The sequence below is a fragment of the Microcaecilia unicolor genome, chromosome 9, assembly GCF_901765095.1.
Source record: "Microcaecilia unicolor chromosome 9, aMicUni1.1, whole genome shotgun sequence".
NCBI lineage: Eukaryota > Metazoa > Chordata > Amphibia > Gymnophiona > Siphonopidae > Microcaecilia > Microcaecilia unicolor.
The window spans coordinates 87,434,009-87,448,104 of NC_044039.1; the positions used below are offsets into that span (position 1 = coordinate 87,434,009).

At 44.1% G+C, this 14,096-nt stretch overlaps 1 protein-coding gene across 1 annotated transcript in view; it reads left to right on the forward strand.

The window, feature by feature from the left end:
• Nucleotides 1-10,607, forward strand: part of LOC115477873 (neuroendocrine protein 7B2-like) — a 30,979-nt gene extending 20,372 nt beyond the window's left edge. The window contains exon 6 of the mRNA XM_030214992.1: nt 10,117-10,607. Within this exon, the coding sequence (XP_030070852.1) occupies nt 10,117-10,221 (105 nt within the window). The 3' untranslated portion in view covers nt 10,222-10,607. The remainder of the gene's footprint in view (nt 1-10,116) is intronic.
• The last annotated feature ends 3,489 nt before the right edge of the window (nt 10,608-14,096 follow it).

Below are 14,096 nucleotides of genomic sequence, written 5' to 3' on the forward strand. Positions count from 1 at the left end.
GAGGGGCCAGGATTCGTAGTGCACTGGTCCCCCTCACATGCCAGGACACCAACCCGGGCACCCTAGGGGGCACTTTTACAAAAACAAAAAAAAGGTAAAAGAGCTCCCAGGTGTATAGCACCCTTCCCTTGTGTGTTGAGCCCCCCAAATCCCCCTCAAAACCCACTGCCCACAAGTCTACACCATTACTATAGCCCTAAGGGGTGAAGGGGGGCACCTACATGTGGGTACAGTGGGTTTGGGGGGGTTGGACGACTAAGCATTAAGCAGCACAATTGTAACAGGTAGGGGGGGATGGGCCTGGGTCCACCTGCCTGAAGTCCACTGCACCCCCTAACAACTGCTTCAGGGACCTGCATACTGCTGCCAGGGAGGTGGGTATGACATTTGAGGGTGAAAATAAAAAGTTGTGAAACATCATTTTTTGTGGTGGGGAGGGGGTTAGTGACCACTGGGGGAGTCATGGGAAGTTATCCCCGATTCCTTCTGGTGGTCATCTGGTCATTTAGGGCACTTTTTGGGGCCTTATTCGTGAAAAAACAGGGTCCAGGAAAAGTGTCCTAAATTCTAGCTAAAAACGCATACTTTTTTTCCATTATCGGTGAAATGCGCCCATCTCTGTTCGACCGATAACCACGCCCCAGTCCCGCCTTCACCACACCTCTGACACGCCCCCATCAACTTTGTCCGCATCCGCGACGGAGTGCAGTTGAAAACGTCCAAAATCGGCTTTCGATTATACCGATTTATTCGTTTTTGGGAGATAAACGTCTATCTCCCGATTTGGGTCGCAATATAGGCGTTTTTCTCTTTGGATTATAAGCAGGATAGTAAAAGGTTGTTTTTTAGGTATATTAAAAGCAGGAAGCCAGCTAAAGAATAGGTAGGGCCTCTGGACAACTGTGGTGTTAAAGGGGCAATCAGGGAAGACAAAGCTGTAGCGGAGAAATTAAATGAATTCTTTGCTTCGGTCTTCACCAAGGAGGATTTGGGAGGGATACCGGTGCCGGAAAAGGCATTTGAAGCGGACGAGTCGGAAAGACTAAATGATTTCTCTGTTAACTTGGAGGATGTAATGGGGCAGTTCTGCAAACTGAAAAGTAGTAAATCACTGGGACCGGATGGTATTCATCCCAGAGTATTAATAGAGCTGAAAAATGAACTTGTGGAGCTACTGTTAGTAATATGCAATTTATCCCTAAAATCAGGTGTGGTACCAGAAGACTGGAGGGTGGCCAATGTAATGCCGATTTTTAAAAAGGGTTCCAGAGGAGATCCGGGAAATTATAGACCGGTGAGTCTGACGTCGGTGCCGGGAAAAATGGTAGAGGCTATTATTAAGAATAAAATTACAGAGCACATACAAAAGCATGGGCTACTGAGAAAAAGTCAGCAAGGATTTAGTGAAGGGAAGTCTTGCCTCACAAATCTACTGCATTTTTTCGAGGGGGTGAACAAACATGCGGACAAAGGGGAGCCGGTGGATATTGTATATCTAGATTTTCAGAAGGCGTTTGACAAAGTGCCTCATGAAAAACTCCTGAGGAAACTGGAGAGTCATGGGATCAGAGGCAGTGTATTATTATGGATTAAGAGCTGGTTAAAAGATAGGAAGCAGAGAGTAGGGTTGAATGGTCATCATTCTCGATGGAGAAAGGGTAGTTAGTGGGGTCCCTCAGGGGTCTGTGCTGGGACCGCTGCTTTTTAACATATTTATAAATGACCTTGAGATGGGAGTAACTAGTGAGGTAATTAAATTCGCAGATGACACAAAGTTATCCAGGGTTGTCTCGTCGCGGGAGGTGTGTGAAAGATTACAAGAGGCCCTCGTGAGACTGGGGGATTGGGTGTCCAAATGGCAGATGAAGTTCAATGTTGACAAGTGCAAAGTGATGCATGTGGGAAGGAGGAACCCTAATTACAGCTATGTCGTGCAAGGTTCCACTTTAGGAGTTACGGACCAAGGAAGGGATCTGGGAGTCATCGTGGATAGGACGTTGAAATCTTCAGCTCAATGTGCTGCAGCGGCTAAGAAGGTGAACAGAATGTTGAGAATTATTAGAAAAGGGATGGAAAACAAGCATGAGGATGTTATAATGCCGTTATATCGCTCCATGGTGTGACCGCACCTGGAGTATTGTGTTCAGTTCTGGTCGCCTCATCTCAAAAAAGATATAAAGGAATTGGAGAAGGTGCAGAGAAGGGTGACGAAAATGATAAAAGGGATGGGATGACTACCTTATGAGGAGAGGTTAAGAAGGCTAGGACTGTTTAGCCTGGAGAAAAGGCGGCTGAGGGGTGATATGATAGAGGTCTACAAAATAATGAGTGGGATAGAGCGGACAGATGTGAAGCATTTGTTTACGCTTTCTAACAATAATAGAACCAGGGGACACAAGATGAAATTAGAATGTGGTAGGTTTAAAACAAATCAGAGAGTTTTTCTTTACTCAGCGCGTAGTGAGGTTCTGGAGAAGGTAGTGACGGCAGCTGGCCTTGCTGAGTTTAAAGGGGGTCTGGACAGATTCCTGAAGGAAAAGTCCATTGATCGTTATTAAATTTTGGGTTTTTGCCAGGTTCTTGGGGCCTGGATTGGCCGCTGTCGGAGACAGAGTGCTGGGCTTGATGGACCTTTGGTCTTTTCCCAGAGTGGCAGTACTTATGTACTTATGGGTATTGAAATCCTCACAGAGAGATGGGTGATATCATCCGATAATGCCTGTGCAGTATCCTCTCCATAGCTTAACTACATGTGCTTGCCTCTTCCCTCCTTTCTCTGTCATGCAGGACCACATCAGTCATTCACTTTCTATGGCGCTGATTGGATGTTTTTTTTCTCCTCCTATGAAATTTGTTTAATAATAATGAAAATTCCATGTAAGTCCTGTCACCATCATGTGGTGATCTCACAAATCATTCCTAGTTAGATATTTTTCAGTTGTTTTTAAAGCTTCCTTTATTTTTGGCATTGGCTCGATGTAGGCTTTTTTAGGTCTCAAGAGTATTTTTCATCATCATTATACGGGGTGGTATGGGTTTCAAGTACCACCCCTTTGCTACCCCAACCAGAACCAGCACCCATAAGCTGTATGCCATAATACGGCATCCCCACCCCGCTATCAACTTCCACCCACACCTCCCCCTATCTTTCATGGCACTCTCCCCCTCATTACCTTAGAACTTGTTTTTCCATAAGAGGTCACTGGCAGTGAAGAGTCACATTCATTGGCTGTGGACCTCTTTGGTACCTTCCCTCTGCTGCATCCCACCTATCTGATGCAACTTCCTGTTTTGGTGTAGGTAAATTGCAACAGCAGAGGTAAAGCACCTAAACAGGATACAGGCAGTGTATATGACACTCTATTGCTGCTGGCATCTTCTACAGGAAAAACAAGTTCTAAGGTAACCAGGGTGGAGGGTTTTGAGAGAGCAGGGGAGATGCCAGATTGAGGGCATGAGGTGTGTAGTGGGGGGGGGGGAGGGGGTTGTTGAGAGAAAGAAGGAAATGATGAATCAAGGGTGGGGAGTTGAGAGGAGGAGATGCTAGATCATGGGTGGAGGGAGAAATAGATGCGGGACAATGAGAAGGAGAGAGGGAAGAGAGATGGAGATGGTCCTGGACCTACAGAGAGTGATAAGGAGATGCTGAGGGTGGAGGTGAACTGACAGGCAGATATTAGGGAGAAGGGGAGCAGAAGCTGTATGGGACGCTGGGGGAAGATGAATGGAAGCAGAAGCTGTATGGGATTTAAAGAGGAAAGGGAACAGAAGGTGGAAGGGACTCAAGGGGAAGGGGACAGAAGTTGGGTGGGACTTGGATGGAGAAGGGGAGCAGAAATTGGATAGGATAGATAAAGAAGGAAAGGGGAGCAGAAGATAGATGGGACTCAAGGGGAAGGGGAGAAGAAGCTGGATGGGACTCAAGGGGGGGGGGGAAGGAAGCAGAAGATGGCTGGGACTCAATGGGGAGGGGAAGGGGAGCAGACACTGAATGGGACTTGGAAGAACTGAGCCTGAGGAGATCCAGGAAATTATAGACCGGTGAGCCTGACATTGGTGCTGCACAAAATGATAGTGAATATTATAAAGAACAAAATTACTGAGCATATACATAGGCATGGATTAATGAGACAAAGCCAACATGGATTTAGTCAAGAGAAATCTGGCCTCATCAATCTACTACATTTCTTTGAAGGGGTGAATAAACATGTGTATAAATGTGAGCCAGTTGATATTGTGCATCTGGATTTTCAAACGGTATCTGACAAAGTACCTCATGAACAACTCCTAAGGAAATCAGAAAGTCAAGGTAATGTCCTATTGTGGATTAAGAACTGATTGAAAGATAGAAAACAGAGATTAGGGTTAAATGGTCAGTATTCTCAATGGAGAAGGGTAGATAGTGGGGTTCCTCAGGGGTCTGTGCTGGAACTGCTGCTTTTTAACATATTTCTCAATGACCTAGAGATGGGAATAATTAATGAGGTAATTAAATTTGCTGATGAGACAAAGTTAAAGTTATTCAAAGTTGTTAAACTGCAAGTGGATTGTGAAAAATTGCAAGAGGACCTTACAAGACTGGGAGAGTCTTTACCGAATCCAACAACAATATCAAGTACAAAAACAGGGCAAACAAATCTTTTTACAATATAGATCAACAAGAAACAAATAAGCCAAGTAATCCTTAAACTAGATAACCCCGCAAATGTGGGAAGACCAAATATATATATTAAGGAACAGAAAAAAAAGTGGTTTAATACAGAATAATCAAGTGAAGAATTAGAATACTTCTAATCATTTACGGAATCCTCCAAACCCCACCAGCCTACCCCTCCCCCTCCCCCAGGCCATGCAACAACAATAGAGAGGTAAGAGACAAGGGCCCTCATTGACCCAGATAGAAAAAGGTAGGATGCACAGACATATTGCCTATTCCCAAAGCTAGCTCTATAGAAAAAAACAATATAAGTAAAGAGAAACTTTTATCAAAATGAACAGTCAGTAAGAAAAAGTTCCCCATACTCTCCTATTTAGAAACTACATGGTTCCTAATAGCTACCAGGCACTCCAGTTCACAGAGGGTGCATGAAGGCGTATCTGAGTATTCCATAGACAGGTTTAACCGGGAGGATATAACAGCAAGAGCCTTCTTTGTCATGCTACCAGAAAGATCAAGCTTTCGCTTGCTTCCTGAAGTAGAAATAGACTTATGTTAAGCAGAGCCTTTCAGGAAGTGCATTCCAGAGTGTAGGGGCTACTCCGGAGAAGGCTCGCTTGCAGGTGTCACATTGTGTAATGTCTTTTGGAGAGGTTCGCAAACAGTAGAAGCAGCTCTTGAAGGTTGCTTGGATTTGGGGAATCAGCGTAAGTGCTGGATCTAACTGTATTCCAAGGTTTCTGACTTGTGATTTGAAGGGGGAGTTCGCACATTCCAAAAGAGAATTTGATGTCAGATATGTGCCCACTTGTGTTAGGTACTCAGAGAAGCTTGGTTTTACTTGGGTTCAGGCAAAGTTTGTTGTGCTTAGCCTATTCTTGAATTGATGTTAGGTAATCAGTTTATTCAGGGCTGTGGGTAAGTCAGGTTCAATGGGTATCAGTAACTGCCCATCATCTGTGTAGATGTAGAACTGAGTGTCCATTGACCGAATCAGCTTGGCTAGTGGCTTGAGGTACATACTGAACAGAATAGGTGACAGTATTGATCCTTGTGGTACCATGGTGGCAATGAGGTGCTGCCATACATTGTGGATGTATGACCAGCTCAAAGATATATATTAAAAAAAAACACCATTTATTACACATACAAAAAGATTAAAGATATATAAAATAAGATAACTCATATGTTAAAAAGAAATGGAATAAGTATGAGTAAATAACTGTTACACAGCATAAGTCTTAATTAACAGATACACACATACCAAATCTTTAAGGTGTAAATGGAAACTTTCAGAGTTCTATATAAACATCTGTGAAGAAAGTGATAAGTAGTTTCTTATTGGAATTCATATCTTGTTACAATGCCCAATTGGTTTTTTTCCCATCATATTATTAGTGTAAAACAGTGTCATGAAACACCTAGCCACCTGCCTGGGGTTACCCCACGGTCACTTAGAGGGTCTATCCTCAGCACTGCTCAGGTCCACCTGCACCTGCCACTTGTGCTCTATACTAGCACCCTCCTTCCACCAACTGGGTCACAACCACCTCTGGGCGAGTCTATGCTCTCAAATACCCCAGTGATTTTTAGGTTACTGGAGCCACACTCCCAGTGGTCCCACAGTTCCCAGAAATCGCTCACAGACCCAATACACAAACCACCAGGATTCATCACTCCAGAGAGGCAATAAACTAAATATTGCTCATTGTCTTAAAAATTGAACAGTGTACAAAAAAATGAGTAATCAGCAAACAATAGCAGCTAACTGAAATATGGATCAGTTATAACACTAACTACATTTTTGTTTACTTTCTAAAAAGTACCTGGTAAGATCAGGACACATAGCTGCTCACAAGTTATCAAATGTAACTGATTACAGGGCCTTAGCAAAGAGATCTGTCTCTCTTTTCTTCCTGGCTTAAGACTGGAGCAAAAGCCAGTACATTTCAAATGAAAATGAGCTCCTGGGCCAATCAGAGCCCAGAACAAGAACATTTCAAAAATATAGTGCTTTTTGTTTCCAGTTTGTGTGCTAAAACTAAAGAAAAGAACATTCATTTCTCTGTAACAGCTTTATAGCAAAGAAACACCACCTGCTGGCCAAATAGGAGAAATACACTTCAGGACATAATTAATGCAGGAAAATATCCAATACATTTTACAGGCTTAAAACACACTGTTTCTTCACAGACACCAAAAAGGAAAAAAAAGAAACGGGGGCGACCAAAGTTCACGGGGGCGTGTCGGAGGCATAGCGAAGGCGGGACTGGGGCGTGCTTAAGAGATGGGTGTCCTCGGCTGATAATGGAAAAAAGAAGGGCGTCCCTGACGAGCATTTGGTCGACTTTAGTTGGTCCATTTTGTTTCACAACCAAGCCTCAAAAAGGTGCCCAAACTGGCCAGATGACCACTGGAGAGAATTGGGGATGACCTCCCCTTACTCCCCCAGTGGTCCCCAACCCCCTCCCACCCTAAAAAAAAACAATTAAAAAAAATGTTTTTGCCAGCCCCAAATGTCATACCCAGCTCCATGACAGCAGTATGCAGGTCCCTGGAGCAGTTTTAGTGGGTGCAGTGCACTTCAGGCAGGCAGACCCAGGCCCATTCCCCCTATCTGTTACACTTGTGCTGGTAAATGTGAGCCCTTCAAAACCTACCTGAAACCCACTGTACCCACATGTAGGTGCCCCCCTTCACCCTTACTACTACTACTACTATTTAGCATTTCTATAGCGCTACAAGGCGTACGAAGCGCTGCACAAACATAGAAGAAAGACAGTCCCTGCTCAAAGAGCTTACAATCTAATAGACAAAAAATAAAGTAATCAAATCAATTAATGTGTACAGGAAGGAGGAGAGGAGGGTAGGTGGAGGAGAGTGGTTACGAGTCAAAAGCAATGTTAAAAAGATGGGCTTTCAGTCTAGATTTAAAGGTGGCCAAGGATGGGGCAAGACGTAGGGGCTCAGGAAGTTTATTCCAGGCGTAGGGTGCAGTGAGACAGAAGGCGCGAAGTCTGGAGTTGGCAGTAGTGGAGAAGGGAACAGATAAGAAGGATTTATCCATGGAGCGGAGTGCACGAGAAGGGGTGTAGGGAAGGACGAGTGTGGAGAGATACTGGGGAGCAGCAGAGTGAGTACATTTATAGGTTAGTAGAAGAAGTTTGAACAGGATGCAAAAATGGATAGGGAGCCAGTGAAGCGACTTGAGGAGAGGGGTAGTATGAGTAAAGCGACCCTGGCGGAAGACAAGACAGGCAGCAGAGATTTGAACCGATTGGAGAGGGGAGAGGTGACTAAGTGGGAGGCCAGCAAGAAGCAGATTGCAGTAGTCTAAACGAGAGGTGACAAGGGTGTGGATGAAGGTTTTGGTAGAGTGCTCGGAAAGAAAGGGGCGGATTTTTACGGATGTTGTAAAGAAAGAGACCCCTTAGGTCTATGGTAGTGGTGTACAGTTGTGGGGAGTGGGTTTTTTTTTTTTTGGGGGGGGGGGGGAGGGTTGGGAGGCTCAGCACACAAGGTAAGGGAGCTGTGCACCTGGGAGCAATTTGTGAAGTCCACTGCAGTGCCCGGTTGGTGTCCTGGCATGTCAGGGGGACCAGTACACTATGAATGCTAGCTCCTCCCATGACCAAATGCCTTGGATTTGGTCGTTTTTGAGATGGGCGTCCTCGGTTTCCATTATGGCCGAAAACTGGGGACGACCATCTCTAAGGTCGACCATCTCAATATTTTGGTCGACCATCTCTAAGGTCGACCTAAATGTTGAAATTTGGCCGTCCCCAACCATATTATCGAAACGAAAGATGGATGCCCATCTTGTTTCGATAATATGGGTTTCCCCGCCCCTTCGCCAGGACGCCCTTAGAGATGGGCGCCCCCGTTCGATTATGCCCCTCTAAGTGTACCATGCAGCGCATGCTACTGATAGTATGCTATACACTGTTCACATCTCTTAGTGGCAGGCCTATGCTCCACCCAGGTATATGCCCTTCTCGCAGTTACGTGCATAAGACTAGATTCACTAAATGGTGCCCAAATTTGGGTGCCAAAAAAAAGCATGCTGAGTGGGGGCAGCCCGACCATTAGGCCACCTGAGGCAGAGGCCTCAGGCAACACTCTTCAGGAGCAGCATATCCCTAGTGTTACGGCAGTGGCAGCGATTTCCATATGCTGCCCTGCTGCTGGCACCACTCTTTTTTTTTTTTTTTTTTTTGTAATTGTGATCCCTCCAGGAACATAAAAATACCTACTTTACCTGAATGTACACTACTTCTTAGTCTTCAGGCTTGCAGGTGGCCTATATATTTGGGTACACTACGTATTTTTCTGTTCCTGGAGGGCACACATTTTAAAACATAATAAAAAAAAAAAAGAGGGAAAGTGGGATTTGAACCTGGGTCCCTTGGTTTACAGTCCACTGCACTAACCAATAGACAACTCCTTAATCTGTATGCAGCTCTGTTCAGAATGCCCATAATACCTGAAGCTGTAACAGAGACTGGTATTCCTTATCAGTTTCATTTCCAGGGGAGAGGGAGGGGGGACAGCAACCACTGAGGGATTAAGGAGGTGTCATGCCTTAATCTCTCTAGTGGCCAGCTGCTCAATCAGAGCACCTTTTTGCACCCTAGATGTGATTGAAACAGGTCTAAGGATGTTCTTCTTGGACGTGGACATTTTCTTCCCTTCGGTAAACGCAGTTGGACATCCTGATTTTGGGCCATCCCTGGTCCTTCCCAAAACATGCCTACCCATGGCATAGCTACAGGGTGGCTTTGGGCTGAGGCCTCCTCCAAGCCTGCAGCACCTGGTAAAATGGCTGGCGGAGATGCCACCAAAGAAACTCGCTGCTGCTCCCCACCTTCTTGTGTTGCTGCAGGAAAGAGAAAGTCGGCAATGTGCCTCCAGCTACCAACACTGGAACTCCCCAAGCATATTCAGTTCTTCCACGAACAGAGCATATGCAAGGAGTGCCGGCATCAGTGGCTGGAGGTACGTTGCTCACTCTTAACCAGAAGCACAAGGAGGGAAGCAGCCAATTTCTTTGGCTGGTGGGGCTTTGGAAAACCCGCCAGCAAAGCTAATATTTTTAACATGTTGGTGGGGGGGGGGGGAATGTTTTGCCCCTCCCCCCAGTTCACCTGTGGGCCTTGACGCCCATAACACCTCCCCCTTGCTATGTGGACGTACAGTAGTGTCAGATGTCAAAATCCTGCCTTTGCAAAATCAGGATTTGGATGTTTCAAGCACATGGACGTCCGTTTCAGCATTTTGAGACATCCATATGCTTCGAAAATAAGCGCCATAGACTCCTATGTGTCACTTAGCCTCTCTGCCTAGGCAGCCAGTTCTAAAATTACTCTCAACATGCTTTGTTCTGAAGTATTTTCTTATGTACCTCATTTCGCTCCCTGCCTTAGCCATTCACTGATTACCTCCACTGTCCTGTTTTGCAGAGTGTGAATCCATTCCTGCAGGGACAGAGGCTTGACAGTGTGGTAGCTAAGAAGTCTGCCCCTCATTTTTCTGCAGAAGACAAAAGCAAGGAGGAAGTGTTGTAAGAGCTGGTAAATGACTGAAGCAAATGCTAATCCAAGAGAAGTGGAAGCATTTCTATGTAACACCTTGAGAACACAACATGCTTAGTACTGCACAGATGTGAATCAAAACAGCTGTATTTATAACATTAGGATGTTATAGATAATACCTAGGTTCTGCTTTATGTAAACTGATGCTAAATAAGAATTTTCAATTTTTAGTTTTGCTGTGAGATGTAAACTTTACTGCTATTTTAGCAGTATTTTTGATGGTACCAGTATAAACAATTGAAAGAGTGGCTGTAAACCAATTTATTTGATATACCTACATTTTTACATTCTAATGTTAAAAAAATCACTTTGCACTATACATTCATATGACTAAATATATTGGGGTGTTTTTCTCTTTGCTGAATCACAATAAATTATCTTTTCCCCGAGGGGGTCTGATAAAATGGTGGGTTATTCTGTCTGTCTGTCTCTCTCTCTCTCTCTCATCCTGCACTGTTGATGTACCAAATTCTCATACTTTCATGAATTCTTCAGCAATGTGATATTATTGAGTTAGATGCATTTCTAAAATTCATGATACACAAGCCTTCCTGTATTTCCCCTCTTTCCCTCCCCCTAGAAGTCAGCAAGTAGGGATGCAGAAAACAGGCAGCCCTAATTTCTGCAATGGATCCCTCAAAAACAGGCAGCATAACTTTAGCCAGAAGACCTGGGAGCTCTGCAGAATTAGCAATGCATTTCTGTATATTGTGCACACACAAAATTTTTGTGAGCAACCATGTAAAATCTGGGAGCAACACTCTAAAATGGAGCGGAGAAGTGGCCTAATGGTTAGAGTGGTGGACTTTGGTCCTGGGGAACTGGGTTCGATTCCCATTGCAGGCACAGGCAGCTACTTGTGACTCTGGGCAAGTCACTTAACCCTCCATTGCCCCAGGTACAAATAAGTACCTGTATACAATACGTAAGCCGCATTGAACCTGCCATGAGTGGGAAAGCGTGGGGTACAAATGTAATAAAAATAAATAAATAAAATGTATGAGCAATTGCTCATATGCTGCACTTAGAGGGAGCATTGGTCCAGACATTATATATTTATTGGTTTCAAAATATTAAACAAACATTACATTTGAAACAGAAAAGGTACATTTGTCGGATTATAAAGTTAAAGAAAATATCACAAAATTAAATTTTTTGACTAAGTACTCTCAAGTCCACAATACTGATCCAAGATTTACAGCTAGGAGACTTTACTACTAAATCAATTAAAGAAAACTAAACCGGTCTATATATCAGTATCCTTATCCATTAAAGAGCTTCCCCTCAAAGAGCTTCTGGCGGTTATAAATTCAGATAGTTGTACAGATTCATAAAAAACATATTTAACTGACTGATGACAAATTATACATTTGCAAGGATAACGCAAAAGAAAAGTGGCACCCAGTTGGAGCACCCCTGGCTTTAACAAAAGAAACTGTCTACGCTTCTTTTGAGTATCTTTAGATACATCAGGAAATATGCGGACCTTAAGTCCCAGGAAATGTTTCTCTCTATTTTTGAAGAATTTTTTCATAATTAATGTTTTATCCATATCCAAGGCTAAAGTAACTAATAAAGTTGCAGAAATCGTTAAGTCTGCTGTTGGTGTTTCTAAAATTGCAGAAACATCCAGTGTTTGATCGTTGTTGTACAGGTTCATCAGTAATCTTAGTAGGCAGATAATAAACTTGAGTCATTGGAGGCAAAATATCATCTGTGAATCCCAAAATTTCTTTCAAATATCTATTAATTATTTCTGTTGGGGTAATAGTAACTACCTTAGGGAAATTATAAAATCTCAAATTTTTTGATCTTTGAACATTTTCCAAGTTCTCAATTTTTCTTCTCATGTTTGAAACATCTTTTACAATATTGATTTGCAGTTCTCGCGTTTTCTCCAAATTTTTAACCACAGAGTTTATCTTAACCAATGTTTCTTTCCTTTCTGATTCCAAACCCACAGCATTCTCTTCAATTTTTTTGACCCGGGACTCAAGGCCCTGAATTTGAGGACATATGGCTTTACCCAAATTAGTAATTAAGGCCCAAAGACTCTCCAGGGTAATCACCGCTGGTTTTTCTTCTAAGAAGGATAAAGACAAAGTACCTTGCATTTGTAGCCCTTCGGTGTGTAATTTCTCCCCTTCTGAACCTCTAACTTTTTCCATCGTTCCTCCTGCAATTAAGTTTACATTCTCCAGGGTTGATTGAGGGCTTCTGTCTCCCTCAACTCCTTCACTCTCCAGGAAGATTTCCCCAGCTCCTGCCGGCTCACTCGCAACGCCAATTCCAGGCAGCTTTGGAGACGACACCATTACTGGAAACACTCTGGGGTTGCGGGGGAGGAGCCCATTGATTGGGGCTGAGGGTAACCTCAAGCAGGGGCAACATCTCAGGACCTCTATTCGCCGCTGACGCCACCAATCTGCCACCCTCCGATCCTGTGGATACCGCCAGTCTCCGCACAAACAAATCAATGGGGCCACTCGACGAAGAGGTATGTCGGCCCGGGGGAGCAGTGGCCGCCGCCGCTTTCCCTCTTTGTTTAGGCATAACGATATTATCAGGAAGCGTGGAGACGTGCGACCGGTTCAAACAGCCACCTTGGAACTGGTCCAGACATTATTGATGGTTCTTAAATACACAGATGTCTCACTCCTTCCAATATACACCATGAACCACATAGTGAGAGAATTATAGGCAGTACACATGGTATATAGAGAGCCAAGTCCTGCTTTATAGAGCCCCTTCTTTGAGTCGTCCCAACTTCTGTCTAGGCCTATGTTTGTTTGGCCCTATGAATCCTCTCCTTGTGCTGAACAGCATATTTGTTATATAGGTATGTCTTGGGTTTGAAATGGATGGAAATTACTGCACTGGAGAAGTAAGCGTAAGTTGGGGGCTTCTACTAGTGGTTAGAGTTCACATAGACTGCTGCCTAATATAAGCCTGGAATTTGAGATTCTGCCTGGTACACAATACATGTATCATCATCTCAAGGCAAGGGACTGGGACTGGATTGATCCAGGAGGCTGGACGGGAAAATCCACCCCCCCCCCCCCCACACACACACATTCTTTAAACAAAGGAGGCCATTCCAGAAGGGTGCTCCGAACTACTGACTTTACTGAACCTATTGTTGCAGTCAAAAAGGGACAATTACCTTAGCAGAGGCAGATGAATTATTTACAATGTCTCTCCTTTGAATCCCTCTTGAATATTTATGAGAGCATATGCAGACTCTCCCTACCCTCCTCCTTCTTAGTACTGTTCCGCTCTGCATCCAATAGGCAGTAAAAAAATTTAATACTTACAGTGTCAGCAGCTTATCTCTGTTGGAGGCTTGAGGTTCCTGAGACTGTCATCATAACAGATATTGCTTTGTCCAGGGGATAGAAAGTTGTTCCTATGGGACTGATGACTGACAAGATGATTTCTGTAGTTCTTCTTCCTTTACCCTGTGGTAGTCAGTGCATTTTTTCTAGCAAAAAAGGTGCTGATACTCAAATGCTAGGCCACCCTTCAGGAGTGGGGTGATCACTGAGGGACCCACCCCACAATAGCCAGGTCCCTGCAACCAGTCACAGAATCTATGACAAGGCAGAATTGGTGTGCAGAGCCTGAGCTCTTTAATTAAAACTTGGGGTCCATGGTTCAATTTTAGCAGACAATGGAAAAGGTGCCGGTACTCAGTACCCCCTCAAAAAAAGCCCTGGTGGTAGTATTGAGTTGGAGGAAGGTCCTGAGGTGCCCAAATGGAACAAAATAAAACTGAACTATTGAGAGGATTTAGCAAGTCTCCTGGTCTTGCTGTCCAGGTAGAGTGGGGTTTTTATTTTCAGTGACAC